The 20,730-nt window shown below is 41.1% G+C and overlaps 1 protein-coding gene across 5 annotated transcripts in view; it reads right to left on the bottom strand.

Moving 5' to 3' along the window:
* Fam169a (family with sequence similarity 169 member A) overlaps positions 1 to 13,128 on the bottom strand; it is a 71,064-nt gene extending 57,936 nt beyond the window's left edge. The window contains exon 1 of one of the 5 annotated variants that reach the window (XM_074077294.1): positions 12,993 to 13,128. Coding sequence is in view for 2 of the 5 variants with exons in the window: in XM_074077292.1 (XP_073933393.1) it covers positions 12,134 to 12,190 (57 nt within the window). In the remaining 3 variants the exon portion in view is untranslated. Of the gene's footprint in view, positions 1 to 12,133; positions 12,241 to 12,312; positions 12,491 to 12,580; positions 12,710 to 12,992 lie in introns of those variants that run through there. The other 4 variants (XM_074077293.1, XM_074077297.1, XM_074077292.1 and 1 more) reach the window with 4 other exon arrangements.
* Between the last annotated feature and the right edge of the window lie 7,602 nt (positions 13,129 to 20,730).

Here is a 20,730-nt window from a genome sequence, read left to right as displayed (position 1 = left end):
CTTGTGAAAGGGAAAACATTTAATTACATATGGATGAGGAAGTTTGTAGGTTATGGACAGGAAGTTAAACAAGATTCATATCTGTTGCCTCATTTTATTTTGAAGTGATAATCACTAATCCAATACTGGACTATGTGCCAGGCTCTATACTAAACACTTCACATAAATTCCCTGATATAGTTTTTAATACAAACCCATGAGGTAGGTACTTTAATCATTTTCCCTGGGAAAATGAGGAAACCATGACACAAAGCAGTTGAGCAATTTGTTAAAGTAACACATAACTAGTAAGCAAGCAACAGAGCTAGTCCATTGTCTATTCTCCAATTACATTCATACAATACATCTAAAAGTATAGCATCCCAAGAGTCCTATGCTCAAGATTGCTTAATGTCTGTCAGGGGATGTCTTAACAAGTATTCCTTTTAACTTATGGTCTAACTCTCTCTTCAAGTCCAAGAAAAATAGTACTAGATAAGAAATCTTTTAAGCATGAAGGTATTGGAATTCAAGTGTGTTACAGGACTTCTAGAGCAAAATCCATCAAAATGACTTGCATGTGGTTAAGTGGTGTAAGATACTCAATAAGGGTGTGTGCTCATAAGTCAAATTGGTATCACTACCTGTGTGACTATGGGCAAATTACTTGAACGTATAGAATATGTTGAGGAAGGAAAAAACTGCAACTAATTGCTGAATATATATATTGAAATGTTTGCACCTGTAACAGTTAAGGCCATGTTGCCTACAATTCCAGCTATTTGGAAGGCTGAGGGAGGATTCCTTAAGCCCATGAGTTAGAGAACAGCCTGGGTAATACAGCAAGACCCTGACATATGCAAAAAAGCGTGCATCTAAAAACATAAAAATCAGAGGCAAATTATTATCGATATGATCCATAATCCACAAGAGCCAATACCATAATTCAGAGAAACTGTGCAATGTTTTTAAAGCTAAAAAGCAAATAAGCAAGCAGACATTATGAATATGATAATTCATAAAACAGGAAAAATAAGCTTTTAAAAAGCTCAATTTGTTAAAAACTGGCCATGGTGGCATGTATCTGTCATGGCAGCTATGTGGGAAACATAAATAGGAAGATCACAGTCCATACCAACCCAGGTACAATCACAAGACGCTATTCAAACAACAGCTAAAGCAAAAAGGACTGGGGGCATGTCTCAAGTAGCAGAGCACCTGCACTGCAAGTATGAGGCCCTGATTTCAAACCTCAGTTCTGAGGGGGGAAAAAAAGTTCAATTCCAATTTTTAATGAAGTCTACATGTATCCATTTTTAAATAAATTAATTTATGAATAATACCAGTAAGCATTTACACAGCTAAATCTGGAAGGATTTATTCCTGGTGAAAGGAGGGGAAAGGTCCCAAAGGAGAAGACGAGGGAGGAACGTAGGGTCCATCCACAGCCCCCTGCCCTAGAAGCTCACTTTGCAGGGCAGTGTCTCTTGGATGCATCTAATAGGTGATAGGCAAAACTTAGGCTCCATGCCTGCATAATACCTCTAAAGAAAGCAGAATGTGAATTTTGGGGGTTCCAAATCAGGGCTGGAAGCAAAGCCAAGTTTATGAGGCTGAAATGAGACTCATAAAGATGTTTGAAAGGTAATGCTCAGAGGATAAAATACAAAATGACCACACCCAGGAGTGGATGACAAATCCTTATCTTACCATCTCCACACTAAACAGGATACAAAAAATACTACTTACACTCCTCAGATACATTTACAAAAGTCAATAAATTAACAGATGATCTTAAAGAGAGAAACAGAAACAGACTTGTAACTGTAGCTTCCCCTTGAACCGAACACATTCTGTACTGTAGTATGGAAAATAATACCTCAGGACACCGTTTATAATCTTAGATGCATTTTTACATGTGGTGAACACATATAAGATTGTTGTTGTATTGAAGGATTGTTGTAGTAAACACATATAAGACTGTTACTGTATTGATGGATTGTATTGTGTTAAAGCATGAAAAATTGTTAAAGAAGCATTAGCTAGTGTGTGTGTTAGGGCTTAGAGGCCAGCCGGAGTGTGACAAGCTAATATGTTAATGAGCCAAACCTAAGGTGGCTGCTGATATGCTAATAAGCCAACCCTAAGTGTGGATAACAGAAGTGGTGAGGTCACCACAGGGTATATAAACTCAGGCCAGAATCCAAAGCCTTGCTCGCCTCCTTGACATTGGAGACCATGCTGTCAGAAGTCCCCCTGACACCCTGACAGAGAGGCAGCCCCCGCTTATGTGCGTGCCCCTTCTCCCAACGACCACTGGGTGTCACCAGTGAACCATGAACTGGAAATGCACTGAAGGCGGCTGTGAGGATCCCCGGGGGCACAGCTTCATCCCCCTCAACCACTGAGATGACATCGCACAATGAGCAAGACTTGGGGGAAGATCTGAGTAACTCCTGGCTGGCTAGAGTAGCAGAGACAGGCATTAGGATCCACAGGAAAGTGCCATATGAATCTGTTTGAATAAAAACCCTGTTCTCTGAAATAAGAGTCTCCTGAATACTGTCTCTCTGTACTCAATTGAACCAATAGGTGCTCGCGACATTACAAAGCTTAGAAAAAGAACTACTTAAATGAATATGCCAAAAAATGTTGTCCATTTCAACATTAAACTGTTGATCTAAAATTATTTTATACCTCGCTTCTTTAAAACATCTTACTTTACTAAGCTTTACATCTTACTTTACAGGGGCTTTATTAAAATTAGCAGGGGACTGGCGGAGTAAGCCTGAAGGCTACAGTTTTTAAAAACAGAAGTCAAAACAATATGCTCAGTGTTGCAAATATCTTTAACATAAAGTATCATAGAAGTTTGTCTCATTTAGAACCGTAAAGACTTATGGGTTAAATTTAAAAGAAACATGGGGACTGGTGGCTCACACTTAACCCTAGCTACTTGAGAAGATCACAGTTCAAGGCCAGTGCAGGGAAATAGTTCATGAAACCCCATCTCCAAAATAACCACAGCAAAATGGACAGGATGGAGGCATGGCTCAGTGGTAGAGTGTCTACTTTACAAGCACAAAGCCCTGTCCCACCAAACAAAACAAAAAAACAAATAAATTCAAAAGTAATAATCTAGCTCACAATAAAAACAAAATCTAAACAAAACTTGGTGCCTAATTTCACCATACTATTTATGAAATATTCTTATGAATCACAATCACTACCACCACTAAGCCCATTTCCTTGTGACCAATGAGCTGGCTGGGGTCCTTTTACTCTACTAAGATGAAAAAAGTTGAGTAGGCAAGTAATAGTTCTAGAGTCCAAAGTCCTGGCCCTCAGATGCCGAAGGTTTATGCTCCGGGCTGACAGACTCAAGAGGTTTACTGCTCCAATTCCTGAGAACCACAGACTTAAGCTCCAGGCTTTAGAGGCCACAGTCTTACAGCTCTAAGTGCTCATATTAGCAGCTTACTGCTCTGGGTTACAAATGCCAGCAGCCCAGTGCCCAGCACTCAGCAACTGGTGAAATCCTCAGCTCTAAGCAGCAGCTAGCAACAGCAGCAATGGGAACAGTCAGCACCAGCGAGAGTGTTGCAACTCTGGAGCCTTGGGTATAGGAAGCTTCAGCCTTTTACAGCAGCTACTCTTGCAGTTATCCAACCTTGGATTGCAGAACCCTTGGTCTTCAAGTCTTAGCAGTGCCCAGGAACTCACCCAGGGCTTGCAGTCCCACAACCACCACCTACTGCAGGCCTCTGTGATCTTGGCTCTCTGCCTTCTCTCGTCTTTACTTACTTATCTCTGCCACCCTTGCTCCCCCACCACTCTCTGGAACTCTTCAGTGACCCACTTGTAGCTACTATCACTGCTACTGCTCCTCTTTTGTCATACAGCTCAGCCTGTTCTACACTATGGTAAAAACCACAAGTACACATTGGTGTCTAATTAGACCTACTGGGCCTAAAGTAGCAACAATAGTAGGCAGCTCAGCCGTTGCTGAGGGGGGGTGGGGGAAAGCACGAGTGTGACATGCAAATGAAATACTGTATCTGCACCAATCACAGCACAGCTTCCAGTTCCACCAATCACTGGCTTCTTGCTGATCCCCTCCCACCCTTGAGTGAGAATAGTTGCAGGGTCATATGTACATCAGGAGGCTTGTCATGCCTGGGATGCTGCTTGCCAAGGCTGGTGCAGATTGTCTGAAACAACTGTGACTGGCATGACTTCCTGAGCAACATCTGTAGTGGTCCCTGAACTGGGGTGTTCTCAGAGTGATCACAAAGTGTTCAAACTATGAGCGCAAGTGAAGGGTCTACCTGCAGCCATTCAAGGGCCTGACTGGCCAGGTCCCAGCAATTTCACTGATTCACAGAAAAAACATCCTTTGCTTAAAATAAAGACTTAAAGCTCAACACAGAACATTCTCAACAGTATTTAACAGTGCTTAACAGAACTTAACAATGCTTAAGAGTGCTTAAGCTCTGCCCCCAGTGCCCTAGGGAGAATTGGATCCCTCTATATCAACTAGAGGTATGACTTTGAAAGTAATACTGGGACCTCATCCTCTTTTTCTCTTCACTTCCTGGAAGCCATGAGGTAAGCTGCTTTGCCCTACGATGATGGTGTCTCACCACAAACTCAAAGCCAGCAAAGCCAAGTGACCATGGATTGAAACCTCTGAAACTGTAAGCCAAAATAAACCTTTCTTTTTTTTAAAAGATGATATTCTCAGGCAGTTTATCACAGTGATATAAAGCTGCCTAACACAATGACTAAGGAATACAGCCAAGAGTTACCACTATCTGCAGAGCATCACACCAACTTGGAAAAACAGCAGTCTCTGAACCACAGTCTTGCCATTTTGTTTTCTTTTCCAGGACTCTGCAACTCTGCACATGGAGCCATGACCTAATGCTACACTCTTGCAAATTCATGTGGGCCTATTTAACTTGACTAAGAAAGATTCTTATCTCTCATTGCAGCAGGTTGACAGGAAGCATAAATAGCAGTAGGTTTCTTATCTAACTTCAAAACATATTTAATGAACAAGTGAATGACTGAATGAAAGTTTCTATAAATAAGCCATACACTGGTGCTAGAATGAATATTCAAAGACACGCTACAATAGATAACTTTTCAACAGGCAGGGACAGAAAGAAAGCCCTCTAAAAGGAGGCAAGATGCTACATGGGACCCAGAAAAGATACTGACAAAAGCAAGTAATTGGACTTACCAAGAGGGTCAAGGTATACAAAGAAAACTGGCAGACTAGTAGAGTGGCGCAAGCGGTCCAGCACCTGCCTAGGAGCTATTATAAGAACCTTGTACGTACAGTCATCTCTCAGTCCATAGGGATTGGTTCTAGGGCCCACCCCAAAAATTAAAGTTCCTTAAATAAAATGGCATAGTATTTGTATATGGTATATGCACATTTTCCTATAGACTTTTTTTTTTTTATCAGTACTGGGGCTTGAATTCAGAGCCCACACCTTGAGCCACTCCATCAGCCCTTTTCTGTGATGGGGTTTTTTCAAGATAGGGTCTCACAAACTATTTGCCTGAGCTATCTTTGAACTGCCATCCCTCCTGATCAGCTAAGATTACAGGTGTGAGCCACAGGCACTTGGCTCCTGTAAACTTTAAATCATCTCTAGGTTACTTACAATTACAAATATGATGTAAGGAGTTGTTTAGGAAATTATAAAAAGAAAAAGGTCTAAGTTCAGCACAAACATTTGTTTTCGTGAATATTGTCAGTCTGTTTGGTTGAATCTGCAGTCGCAGAACCCACAGACACAGAGCACCAACTGTTACTTCTTTTAACTTACTTATAATGTAACAATACATAACACAGAGAACATCATGACTCACTTTTCTTCATCTGTTTATCCTACTAGGCAAGATAGGGTGGACTGAGAAGGCAGAACCCATTTTTTCCACACATGTAAAAAGTGGGGATGGGCCAAATGGTCTTCAAGTCCTTTCTAATTCATAACTTACAGGTCTACACTGATTTGTTTTTCTCTGAAGCAGCTTAGAAATAGAACCTAGGAAGAAAGTTCTTAATTTACAAAGGGGTGATGTCCTCATATTTTCAAGTATAATCACTTTTTAAGCTCAGAATATATTTTCTGATGATGGCAGGACAATCACCATGTACTGATCGCTTACCTTGCACCAGGCACTGTGCTTAACACCCCATGCATATTCCTCAAATGATCACATAAGGCAGATGTTCCTATCCACATTTTCCAAATGAGAAGCACCAGGCACAGTAAGCAAACTGTCCAAGTTCACAAAGCTGTAAGTGCACAGCCAGGCTCTGAACCTATACAATTTGTCTCCAGAGGGGTTTAACCTGGTGGCCAGGCTCCCTGTCGAGACAAAAAGCTAATATAACCCATAAGGTATCTAAGTATAATACAATTATTACAAAAGATAACAACCATATTGTCCAGTCACTTCTGAGAAGATAGATTTTTAAAACCATGCAATATAGTTTCTTCAGACTTTCAATGTCTATTAGTCTAACCACTATGATGCAGCTTTAGAATTTTTAAATGCTTACTACACTATAAAAACAAAGGCAAGTGTTTTAAAGCTGAAGTTAAAAAAATAAAGAGAAACATAAAAACTGACAATGCCAAATGCCTAACAAATATTTAACGTGTTACTCCAAAGTAGATCTAAGAAAAAAATGAAATTAACTAAAGCTGCCTTGTAGTTTTTTAATTACCCACTGCTAACATACAGAGAGAATTAAGACCTTGAGATTTACATAGTACTAGATTCAGTAAGAGCTATAATCTAGTTTTTCTTAAAGGTAAGGCAAGACAACTCCAAAATAGGGCTGCATTATCAGGGTTATGGCTGTCAAGATCCAGGGATGGAAAAACTAGCCCTGCATTCTTCTATATCCGACAGAGCTACAGTACCTTAGACCACTGCAATGGGTGTACATTTTAAGAAAACACACAAAGAAAAACTGGAATGCCTCAGTGGAGAACAGGATGGTGAAGGAAATCAAAACCACAGCACAGCAGATGAGGAACAGAAATTGGGAGAAATAATTCTTACTGGGGAAGGGAGGAAAGAAAGCTACCCTTCATGTATTTGAAGAATCAGTATGCAGACAAAAACTTGATATATTCTGCCTATTTAAAAAGTAAAAGAACTAGCATTTTCCAACAATACATTCTACCCACAAGTGAATCACACTACATGAAAACATAGACCAGCCAAGCAACTGTTCAAGGAATACTGCTAATTACAGCTGGTTTTTTTTTCCAACTGACATCACAGAACTTCTCTTCTACCCTGTTTTAAGCACCCTCACAGGCACAAGAACTTCCCTTGGCACCATCCACACCGACATTAGATTATTTCTGGAAAGGAGGCCCAAAAGTCCACGGACTTCAACTACGTAGTCACTTGTACATGAAATTGTAAAACCAGGTCATTCTCTTTCTTTGTCTAGAGATGACCCCCTTTCAATGTATTCAAAGTATACTCCTTTCCTAATAAATGTTACTATCATTTTCACTACAAAAAAAGAAATTGTAAACTAAAATAATGTTTTTCCCATTCTTACAAGCTAAGGTATAAATTTATACTAAGGTATAAATGTTAGTATTTCCAAACCAAATTTATTCAAGATCACTTTAATTTCTTTTTTCACAATTTGAAATAAATGTCAAGTACTTTTACACATTCCAACACCAAGTATCAAAACATCTAAAATTCCAGTGCTTTTTGCTAACTTTAGCCATATTTTCTACTTGTGAGTATAAATAATAGAAAATGGGGCTAAATCTTAAATTAAGACAGGTTCTTAATCTGAGATACAAAAGGTACAAAGATGATCAACATGAATTATGTTCAATTTTTTTAAAAAACTTCTATTTCCCCTACATTAATTTGCAACTCCCAAATTCAATTGATTACTTTCATTCTCACTCCTCTGACCTTGTAACAGGCCAGACCCAACTGACCACCCTTTTCCACTTAGTAAGTTTCTCTCCTTGGACACCAGGACAACACTCTCCCAATTCTTCTTTTCCTCCAAGAGTCTTTCAGCAATTGAACCTTCTCCTCTGAACAACCTATAAACCCAGGGGTCCCACTACATGCAATCTGGTACTTTATAAAAATGCAGTATAGCAAACTGATTTGTTCTTCATTTATATTTTCAAAAATCTTTGTGCATTTAGACTTTAAGGAACCTTTTTTTTTTTTCAGTACTGAGGTTTGAACTCAGTGCCTCCTGCTTTTTAGGAGGTGCTCTACTACTTGAGCTACCACTCCAGCCTGGATTCTTTAGCATTGTAATCCACAATACTTCACATGCTTTTACTTAGGAATGTTATCTGTCCAGTGGCTCCACGTACCAACTATATACATTGGATGTTTCCAAATCTGTACTGCCTGTCTAGAAAATCATTCCTATTTACCACAGCTCCTTTAATACCTCCACCTAGATTCACTCTCAGAAAACCGGAAAGTAAATTAAATAGGCCGAAAGTTAACTTATTTCCCTAAATTCCCTTCTTCCTCTTTTCACAATCTAAGTTAATGAGCGTCCACCAACCCAACTTCATGGCAAGACCTGTCGGAATCATTCTACACTAAGTCATTCCTTTCCCTTATCACCACAGGCATATACTATTGTAAAAAGAACCTGGTGATTATTATTAACACACGTAACACACAGTAAGCTTTATATAGTATTTCTTACCATTTCAATAAGCTCATAAAGGATGTCTCATACTCATTTTACAATGAAGGCCAAGCTTCCAAAAAGCTTAAGTAACTCTCCCAAGTTCACAAGGCAATAAGCAGCAAGACCCTGACACACTGATTCAAACTCAATCTGACACCAAAGCACATCTCTTTCCACCTGAAAGGCTGCCTTTCTACTTTAGCAAGTGTCTCTCAAATCTAGCCTCTCCTTTGTTACCACTGCCACTGACAGGCTTCAGAGCCTTGCCACAATTACCACATGAAGCCAGGCACAGGCAGCTCACACCTATAATCCTAGCTACTCAGGAGGCAGAGATCAGGAAGATCACAGTTTGAAGCCAGCCCAAGCAAACAATTCCTCAAGACGGTAAATCTAAAAACCCATCACACACACACACAAAAAAAAAGAGCTGGAGGAGCACTCAAGGTGTAGGCCCTGAGTTCAAACGCCAGTGCCACAAAAATAAATAAATAAATAAATCGTATGAGCTCCTAACTGGTTTCTTCATTTCGATCTAGCCTTTAAGCTGCATTAGAATGATTCTCTAAAAAAATAAACCCCAACCTCTCAATTCTTTGCTTCTAGAGTACTTAAAAGCTTCCCATCACCACGGAGCAAAACTCATACACATGCATTCACAACCAGGCTACAACCTACCATAGAACCTGGACCAACTCAACTGACCTCATCGTTATCCAACAACACCAGCTGTAACTCTGCTGTAGCATTTGCCAAGAACATTTCTCCTCATGCCCCACACCCCCAAAAACTGGAGAATTCTCCTTCCTCTATTGTTCAAGACCAAGTTCAACTATTATTATTTTGTAAAGCCCTTCCGGACTCATTCGGAAACAGTTAATGCACCCTCCTCACCCCGTATTATGCTGTTCAGTTCACTCACAGGACAGTATATAGTGTTTGTCCCGCCTGTAAGACCGAATTTCTAAAGTACCTTTCACATTCATGTGTTTGTCCCCAAAGTATGTCTGGCTCACATTTTAAGTACTTTCTGTAATGAATTTTCCAAATTAAACTATTCCCATTCCTTGGAAATTACAAATAAAGAGAGCATGAAACTTAAACTTTAAAAAAAAATCCAACTAAATTGATTTGTTCCTAATTCATACTTTCAAAATACCTGTGCACTTAGATTTTATGGAACCTTTGACCTTTTAATTCACAATACTTCACTAAACTGTACAGGCTCCATGGTGATAAGGCTGGTTTTTTTTTTTTTTTGTTTTGTTTTTGTACCCTACAACATATAACAGATTCTCAATGTTTGCTGAATAAATGAAAGCTTTTTTTTTTTAACCTTTGGTGTGGACTAAATCTAACCAAAAATGACATTCTAGTTCAAACAAGCTTTTTAGTGCCAAAAATAGGTTAGGCTACTTTAGAGCACATAAACCTTAAGATACCACCTACCAGTTCTCTATGAACCTAACAATTAGTTTATGATATCTCTAGCAAATTACCAACTTTTCCTTGATTATATTAAAATCCTCACACCTTTCCCTTCTTGAATTTTACCTTGAATAACATCCTTGAAAGAATTGTGAAATACCCCTCTACCAATGAGACATATCAAATTTAGGACTTAAATTCTGGGGCTAAATAAACAAAGAGTCAGAAGCCTAGTGGTGTGTGAAGAGAACATCATTTTCAACCCAGTAATCACACCATCCCTTTTTTCCACTTAGAATCATAAAATCTTAGAAATGGAAGGGAATGTGAAGGCCCATTTACCTTCCCACCTACCCACAATGCTTTCTACAGAAGCACTCACATATATACTTTTCAACCTCTTCTGCGTTTTTTGGCAGATGACTCAACATAACACACATAGGCTTACCAAGGGCTATGTAGGTATGACCTTATGAAAAAACTATTACATTTTTCTTTCAATTTCTCAACCGCTGGTAAGATAATGCCCAATATCTGAAGCTACCTTACAGATAAAAAGCACAGCAAGATCATTTCCAAACTCAAGCTCATTAAATACAAGCCATTGTAGCAAGCCAGTGAACCTCTCTGACCTGTTGATTGACAGAACCAACGTGGAAGTGCAAACTCTGTGTCTGACTGTTGAATTTGCTAGAAGAAGATACAAATCTCATTTCCCATGAGCCTAGAATAGGTCCAGACAGGTCACCTGTAATCCCTAGTCTTTGCCTACTTAAATTCCCTAAATGTCGCTAAATATCCAAGGGTCTTTTCACCTCTTTAATTCTCCCTATAAAACGTGTCATTAATGGAAAGCATAAATCTGCCAAGGATGGCACATAACATGAAATCTTTTGTTTGTAGAGAATTATGTTCAACTAAATAGAAAAAAAAAGTTTAAATTAACGTATTAAGGAAGACAGGGACATTCTACTTTCAAAAGCGTTCAAGAATCATTTTGTTTTCTCCAAATCAGTTAAGTCCTTTGATACATACCCCACTTTTATTAAATAATTGAAACTATCTGTAATTATTTGAACACTATTTCAAAGATCAGATTAATTATAAATCTTTTGGAACCTGAAATCCACAGTAAAACACCTTAATTTATGATCACTCATGTGGAAAGTCAACGTCGTTCACATAACCTTATTTTTAAGTTCTCCAAACTGATCTTCTTCATAAATTTAAAGAGGAATCCACTATGTTGGCTACAAATTTTCTGTGAAAGACTGTCACGTTTTACCTTTGTTTGCACTGGATTTTTCCCAGCTGCCTCTCACTATCTCGGTCCCTGTCCCCCATCCCAAACAAAGATTTTTTAAAAAAAAAGAAAGAAAGAAAGAAAAATAATTGCGTCCATTCCATTTGAGCCACTAAAAATCTTTCCTCTTGTAAATAATTCATTAACAAGATACAGTTTGCATGGATTACCTGTATACACTATGATGTAATAAAAAATTTCTTAAATAAAAATGAACCAGCACACAAAACCCAGACCCACTTTGGAGAATTCCCTCCAGGGCTCAAATGTAAATATTATGCAACAGCCACCATTCCAGATGTTAATCTCTGTCAGTGATGCAGAGATAAAATCCGCTCAGTACTCAAGTAGTCCATAAGCAAGGAAACAAAACAAGAATTACCAAATTCTCAGGAATCGTGAAAGTAACAAATCATGTTAGCAATTCTGAGAATCACAATTAAAACTTTCCCTTTGGGAAATCTTTTGGCACTTCCTTAAAAATCCTCACAGCACGTTTTAATTGGGGTTTTGAAAGGCTCTCCCGCGGGGGGGATGGGAACCTGCATCAGGTGGTTATCTTCGAATCGACTCCTGATCAGAAACACAGCAATTTCCAGGAGCTGAAAAGCGAGTGAGAAGATGCACCACTGCTCCCCAAGGACAATGATGGTGGTACTAAATGTGATCCAGACCCCTGAGCGAGAAGCTACCCTGAGCTGTAGGCTTCCTCCTCCAGCCGCGGAGGCGCAGGCCTGGAAGCGCTGCATAACGCACGGCGGAAGGCAAAACCTGCCCAGGATCGAATCGCAATGCCGGGAACTGCTGGGGGTGGGGGAGGATGCGCGCTCCGACAGGTAAGGGAGGCGGCCACAGCCACTCGGGAAGCCACCTGCAAGGAAGACTCACGGCTCTGCGACTTCCCGAAAACGCCCGCGGTCCGTGGGAGGGCAGGGGGCTCGCCGGTGGCAGCTGCGACACAGGCTGCGGGCGAGGGAAGGAAGGCGAGGAGTTCCCACACACAAGATGGAGGCGCCGGCGCACCTGGAGGGGGGGGCGCCACAAGCCCCTGCCGCCCACGGTACCCGCGCCAGAGGTCCCCAGAACGCCCACGGCCCGTGTCGCCGCCCCGGGGCGCCTCGGCCACGCACGCGCCTCACCTCGGACGCGTCCCGCGAGCCGCCGAGGCCGGGCAGGAGGCGGAGCCGCGCGAATGAATGAAGCCGGCGGCTGCTGGCGGGCGACCCCGGGCCGCGCTGCCTCGGCGGGTGCGGCCACCGGCACCTCGCTGCCCCTGGCTGCCCCTTGCAGCCGGGCTCGTCGGGCTCGTCGGCGCCGGGCTCGTCGGCGCGTCTCGGGTCGGCCGCAGCCCACCGTGCCCTCCGCCGGCGTGACGCACTGGCGCCGCAGCGCCTCCGCCCTCGCCGCGCCCACCCAGAATCCCCCCGCCCGGCGCCCGCCCGCGCGCGCCGCCCCTCCTGCCGCCCGACGCCGCCCGCCAGCAGGTGCACGCCCGCGCCCCGCCCGCCGCGATGCCCTGCTCCGGATAACGGCCCGGTATTAAAGACTGACCTTGGCTTAGCTGTAAAAATAGACGCGGAGAGCCGCGGGGGCGACAACGCGGAATTTGCGTTTTCTTTTAATGTCACCCTCGGCTCGGCCGCGCAGTGTCCTCCTGAAATTTCCCCAAGGTGGGTGCGGCGGCCTCCTCGGCCTCGGCTGAGGGGGCCCGCGAGGAGCGCGGGCCTCCGCCCCGCCACCTCCCTCCTCCTGCACCCGCTGCCACCCCGGGCCACGCTCGGGCCTCGGGAACCGTAGGCTCCGCGCACAATCTGGAGAAGGCTCCCCCCGCCCCGCCCCCAGACTGACTTTCGTCTTGGGTAACAAGGACCACCGCATTCCTGCGTTGACCTTTCCTGTTGCAGAACCACGTACACAAAGTAACCTTCGCCCCAGAGGACCGGATCCTCCCTCTTTGCCTCCCCTTCCTCTCACTTCAGCCACCACTGGGCCCAAGGCCCTTTTGCTGACCTCACTCCCACCCAGGAAAAATAAGTTCACAAGCGTTTAAAGCATGGTAAACTTCCTTTAACGTCTGCGCGCCGTGGTTTAAATTATCTAGTAAAAATGATGAGAAACAGTGTTGCCTCTAAGTAATTTTCAGACTTCCTTTTTTTTACGTAAACAGTGGAAAATGAATTCATCCAAGAACCATAGCATTTTTTTAAGCTCATCCAGATAAATTTGAAATCACTTCTTTCATTCCTGGGAAATACTTAGTAATCACAAACACCAGCCTTTCACAAATTTATTGATGATCAACAAGATCAGTAAAATACTTCAACAGATCCTTTTTGATACAGATATATTTGACTGTTTCTTACAAATGGGCTTTTCTGCCTCGAGTTGCCCACAGAATCAACCTTATAGCTGTTGAGCTTAATTTATAGTATCAGAAATCCTGAATGTTACACATCAAACATTTCCCATTTTTAGTGAAACTTAACAATAAATTAGATTTAATTGAGCAGGAATTTTGTTTTGTTGGGTTCTATCTACAGCTAGTCATGAATGAGGTTATATAGCTTGAATTTACATTTCTAGAGCTCTTTGCCACTTTGGGAAGATACTTTTTTTTTTTTTGGCTGTGAGACTATCCCCTATGGGTGTTGAAGTCTGTCAAGTCGTAGTGTAAAACTAGTCAAGGTACCTTGTTTATAATGTTTGAAATGCCTGACAGTGATTGGCTTTTTGACTATTATTTTAGAAGTCTGTGGGAACTTTAGAAGTCTTTGCGAACGGTCTGGCCACTCTGGTGGGAGTCAGAACTACACTTGTCCAGCCCCATTAAAGAGAGGGTTCAATGACCACAAGCAGGCTGCTAAAGCCCGCCCTCTTCCTGTGCCAAGCATCCAGTCTGCTGAGACCTACCCAAGATGAGAAGAACCCAGCTTCCATGATGACAACTCGGGCTTGATTCTACTTACAACATGACACTGCTTTGAGAGCTTTAAAAAAAAAAAAAAGAAAAGAAAAGAAAAACCCACCTCCCATCCTGGAGATGAGATCTTGCAAGCTCTTTGCCAGTTCAACTTTGAACCTTCCTCCTTCAGATCTCAACTTCCAAGTAGCTAGGATTACAGGTGTGAGCCACCAGCACCTGGCTTGAAATATAGTAAATCTCGCTTATCTTACTGAGCTAAGAACTAAAAATTGAGTATTCATCTTTTTCTTTTTTAGTGGGGGGGCCCTGGGGTTTGAACTCACACTTGCTAGGCAGGCACTCTTACAACTTGAGCCATTCCACCAGTCCTAAAAATTGAGTCTTTGTCAGATTAATACATACTGCAAGTTGCTACCAAAATATTTTTAAATGTTTTGAGGCTTTCACCTGAAAAGTTTTTAGAAAGTAAAAAGCTATATTGCTCTGGATTTTGTTACCACATATGCTTGTTTCTAATTACCTTGGTATAGTATGAGTAGAAAGGGGAAGTGTTAAGGAGTTCCTATTGCATTTTTAGTGTATGTTTAAAGGGAAGAAGACCCATCTGAAGAGAAGCTTGCCATGCACACTGACACTGGTGTACACTTTTGGTGATTGCTGATACAAATAACCCAGGAAAAAAAAAAAAAAGCCCTTCAATTGCACTGGGGAGAGGAATTCCTCATGGCCAATGCTGGTTTTTTGGTTTTGTTTGTTTGTTGGTGATACTAGGGTTTGACCATTCCACCCACCTGGCCATTGTTTTTGACTGCTTATAATTTGCCAGGCACTCTACTAACTTCTTTATAGAAATTAATCAATTTACTCCTCTTAAACCATCCAGGTCCCTGCTAATGTTGTTATTCCCTAGTTGGAAACTAAGGCATACAGAGACGCTGAGAGATTTGCCTGTGATCACACAGCTAGTATCCTTGGTACTTTGGCTCAGGAGAACACTCCCTTAACCAGAATTCCATACTGGCCTTCATTTGATTGGATTTTGCTTTTGAAGCCCTAACACCTACTACACACCAGTACCTTCATGCTTATGTGATTTCTTATCTAGAAACATTTGCCTACGCTAAAGAAAGAACTCAACCTCTCCTTAGAAGGGAAGCTATGGGCTGGCAGAGTGGCTTAGGTGGTAGGATGCCCGTGAGGCCCCAAGTTTGGACCCCAATACCTACCCCACCCCACCCCCCAAAAATAAAGAAAACTAATAAGACTTCCTCTGATATATATTAAGCAAAATTTTATGATTTGTTGGTGTTTTTAAAAGTACATTTTCCTTTTAACATCTTTTTTGTTGTTGTTGTTGGTTAGACTGAGTAGACTGGGGTTGGAACTCAGGGCTTACATATTTGCAAAGCAGGCACTCTACCACTTGAGACACTCTACCAGCCCTCTTTTTATATCTTTTAGAGCTAATTGCCCTCCAACTTTTTTTTTTTCAGGTTCCTGGGAACAATTAAAAGTTTTATTTGAATGATAGAGGGGGTGAATTCAACTATTGATATATCTGATATATTGTAAGAACTTCTCTAAATGCCACAATGTACCCCCACTCAGCACAACAATAAAAGAGAAAGAAAAAAAGTTTGTTTTGTTTGTTTTTTGTTGTTGTCTTTTGTTTTGCTTGTTTGCTTGTTTGGTTTTTGAAACAGTGTCTCCCTATGTAGACTTCCCTGGCTTCAAACTCCCCATTCTTCTTCCCCACCTGGTAAGGGCTGGGATTACAGACATGCAGCAGCTTTTATATTTATTTAGTGACTGATAAAGCACATCTACCTAGAAAAGATTCGTCACCATTTTTGACTCTCCATTAAGATGTAAAAAGATATTGTAGTCTATTACTTACATTTTAACTTTATAAAATCACAGAAAGAAGATTCTACTGACTGAGACACCCAGGGACTTCTAGTACTGAACTGTTAGCCAATCAATTAACCATATCTGCAGTGACAAGGGGAACTGAGAAGGCCAGCTTCTCTCCTGGTGCTAAAGGAAGAAAAAGGACTCTATCCTCCCTTGCTGTATGAGGAAACATGTCACAGGAATGCTTTCAGAATTAAAAACAATATTTTGGATGGGTTTTCTTTTTCAAATGCTATTATCTACAGATTTCAAATTCCTGAGCAATACTCTGCACTGGGTTTAAAAAAAAAAAAAAAACCCTGAAGAACTAAGAAAATAACAGGTTTGAGAAGCCCTGCTGCATTTCTTTAGGTTTGATTTGGTTTAATATCAGGTAGGAGTATAAGAACAGAGTCCTTGGTAAATTTACTTGGGTTTAAGGCAAATAACATGTTGTACTTTTCAAATTGGTAGTGAAAAATTAAGTGTGATTTATATCCATAGTGCAAGTTGCCTAGTCAATATTCTTTTCCCCCTTTTATCAGGCAGGCTCAATTTTGTTCAGGGTGGCGATGTGCCCAATTAATACTATTTTCTTTCCCTAGGGTCCTCTTGCAGCTGGGATAGCCAAATGGCCATTTTAGCCAATGAGATGTAAGCAGAATATGGCTTCCAATAAAGTTCTTGTTTTTCTGATTTAAAAAAAAAGTATAGACTACGGCTGGCAGTGGAGTAGCTCTCATAATAGAGAGCCTGACTAGCAAGTGTGAGGCCCTGAGTTCAAACCCTAGTACTGCCAAAAAAAAAAAAGAGGACAACTCAACTGGCATATACCTTTTATCTTTTTTGTATTTTTTCATTCTTTTTGCCTGGAAGGGTGACTTAAGTTTAGGACAGAGCAGCTATTATGTGCCATGAGAATGAAACTCGTGTACTGTGTATGCAGGAGGCTAGAGACAGGAACCTAGGACAATGATGATGTCACAGAACTGCTTCACCAATTCCCAACTGCCTGCCTCCGGTTTGTCTGTTACTTACCAGCAAATACAATCCTAACTAACACTCAAAGTTAAAACTGTCTCTGATATAGTTAGAAAAAAATAATTTTTCTATATCATACAATGTCATATATACACACTATCCTTTGATTTTGCTACTATATTAGATTAACTGCCTTTTGCAGAAATTAGTGCTCTCCATGACTTACCTACCTAGTATTTGATGAAGACACACCAATTCCTGCTTATGGAAAACATATCTTACAATTATTCATGCAGAGCATTTGAATTTATCCATCTCACACATTACTTCAGTAAGTGTCCAATATTTCTGTGAGAAAAGATGGCAAGTGACTATAATCTAGAAACAAAATACTGGCATAAATTATCAAGAACATAAAAAATACACAGGAAAGTGTAACTATGACTTTCATTTTTAACCAAAAAGTAGAATAATCAGGATGCTGACATGGATCCTGAAATTAGAGTATGTAGTCTGTATGTTATAGACAGCAACCTGGCAACACATATTGAAAGTGATGGGAATTGAATATATAACCCATAATATCACTCCTATAAATTTGTCCAAAGGAATCTTTTAAGAAGAAAAAGCTGAGCATGGTGATACATGCACCTCTGTAATCCCAGTTACTTGGGAGGCGAAGAAAAAAAAGATCAAAGTAGGAGGCCAGCCATGGAAAAAGTTAGGGAGACCCTATCTGAAAGATTTTTTTAAAGAAAGCCAAAATGTGCAAACACCACAAATGTCTAATAAGTATACTGCTGTTGATCAAAGAAATACAAATTTTTCACTTATGTAATTGCAGACAACAAGGAGTATTTTTTAAAATTGCTAATAGCAACCTGTGAGGTTGATTGAAACAGCCACACACTAGGGTAGTTTGGTATGGAAAGTGGATCATCATTGCCATTGTCACTGAATTATGTTTCTCAAACACTAATACCAAACATTGTGCTAAATCTTGTATCTAAGTTAATTATTTTATTTGATCCTCACAAATATCTATTTGAGGCCCAGGTCAGTGGTACAAATCTGTAATCCCAGCTTCTTAGGAAGTAGCAATCAAGAGGATTGTGGCTCAAGGCTAGCCCAGGCAAAAAGCAAGACCCAATTTGCACAAATAAGCCAAGCATAATGGTGAGTGCATGTCATCCCAGCTACTTGGGAGACATAAGTAAGAGGATCATGGTCTGAAGCTGGCCCTAGGTAAAAACATGAAACCCTACCTGAAAAATGACTAAAAAGTAAAATGGGTCAAGTGATAGAGCACCTGCTAGCAAGCACAAGGCCCTGAGCTCAAAATCCCAGTACTGCCAAAAACCACAAATAAGTAAAACAATATCTATTTGAGGTAGATACTGTAATCCTCACTTCACTGATAAGGAAAATATTTAGAGAAGGGAAGAAATTGGCCCAACTTTGTGGAAAAGAATTTGATATTTGCTCTGAATTACTCTAGACTATCAACAATACTGCCTTTCAGTCAGTATATACATATCCAGCATCTAGAAAATATTTATATTAATACCTTATCACTCAGTATTTATGCATTCATTAATTCATCACTTATCTTTTGAAGTATTTGTTGTATCAGGCACTGTGCTAGACAGAACTTCTGATGTGATGTGACCAATGAGACAGACAAGCCACTGAAGTTGGTCTGTGGACCAGTGGCATATGGCAGAGTATGGGTGTCAAGAACTGAAGGTTAACAAGCAGGCAGTACCAGTTATCCTTTTAGAAAGCCCTGGTCAACCCTGGTAAAGAATATGGACCCAATCCCAAAGACAATGGGAGCCTTTAAGGAGTTTACATTCCAGTGTGACAGGATCAAATTTGCATGTTTGCAAAGAGAGGACAGTCTGATCTAGAGGTGACAGTGCAGATGAAGAGAAGTAAATGGATCCGAGAACTCACAGGTAGAAAGTAGACTTAAAAGGACTTGGTAAACTGTACAATTAATACTGAGACAAGACTACCAGGTGTGGAGAGCAGAGTAGGAGAAACCTATGAGGACATAAGATGCAGAGCAGCTGCTTTTCCTAAAATGTTTATGTCCAATAATCTGTAGGCTTAGATTTGGCACAGCCCCAGCTGCAGAAGAGAGTGAGAAAGTGAGCTGCATCTCAGCTGCTTTTCCTAAATTGTTTAGAAGCAGGAAAGCAGGTTTCTCCTGTTACAGTGTCACACCCCTCCCTGAGAACTGCTGCTCCACCTCCTTGTTTACCACTGGGTATAAAAGATACACTGATGAGGCTTTTTGGATGAGGGCTTTTTGATGATGGGAGACTTTTGGATGAAGGGAGGCTTTTAGATGAAGGGATGCTTTTTGATGGGGGGTTTTTTGACTGAAGAGAAATTGCTGGAGGGAGATTGCTGAAGGGGGAAAATGAATTACTGAAGGGAGGATTGCAGAAGGGACAAGAATTGCTGAAGGGGAACTGCTAAAGGGGAATTGCTAAAGCTAAAGAGAGAACATGGGACAGTGCAAAGACTTTAAGAGAGATTATACTAAAGAAAAGCTAAGAGAAAACATGGGACAGAGACATTAAAGAATAGAAAAGAAGACTTTTAGAAGCAAGGTTTTAAAGAATTGTAAAGGAGTAAGGCCTTAAAGAAAAGACGGAGAAAAGCAGAGTAAAGAGAAGAGATTAATAGAGATAAGAAGCAATGAGGCTGTTGTGCGTCTCCACCCAAGTGCCCAACACATCTGGCCCCAACTTTCTGTCTGTCTATCCTGTGTGCTTTCTGCATCTCTTGTCGCCTCCAGATAGGCCTAGTTAGGTTCAGTAGTAACAGGAGCAAGAGAAAGCTCACTCTAACCAGGTTTTTTTAAGACACTGGCTTAATAGTAGTCTTATTTACTGAAATAGTAATCACTGAAGAATGAGAATTTAGGGGTGGGGGATAAACTCATGAATTCCATTTTGTCTGAGTTGAGTTTATGTGCTCATGAGACATCCAGGTGGGGACATCAGAAACAGTGAGATCTTCAGGACTGAGCTTGGGGGAGATATCTAGACTTAAGGTTTAGGGAAAGTAAATGAAGCCATAAAAGAGGGAGCTTGCTTAGAATAGGGAAAAAGACCAGGCCCTCAGTTCCTAGGAACCAAGGAAGACCTGCACAGAAAGCAGAGACATGGCCAGGGAAACAAGGGAGAATATGAAGCCATAGAAGCCAAGAGGAATAGGCGATTATGTCCTAAGTAGAGTTAAATGCTCCCTTCAGAATTTATGCAAAAGAGGGCTAGGTGCGGTGGCTCATGCCTGCCTAAAATCCCAGCTACTGTGGAGGCTGAAGTAGAAGGATCACAGTCCAAGGCCAGCTCTGAGAGAAATAAAAAAGGAAGAGACCCTATCTAAACAATTACTAAAAGCAAAAAAGTGCTAGGGATGTGGTTCAAATGGTGGATCACTGCTTAGCAACCTCAAAGCCCTGAGTTCAAAACTAAG

This window comes from Castor canadensis, chromosome 6 (assembly GCF_047511655.1).
Source record: "Castor canadensis chromosome 6, mCasCan1.hap1v2, whole genome shotgun sequence".
NCBI lineage: Eukaryota > Metazoa > Chordata > Mammalia > Rodentia > Castoridae > Castor > Castor canadensis.
The sequence above is the reverse complement of the archived record's forward strand: the minus strand, read 5'-3'. Positions and strand labels throughout refer to the sequence as shown.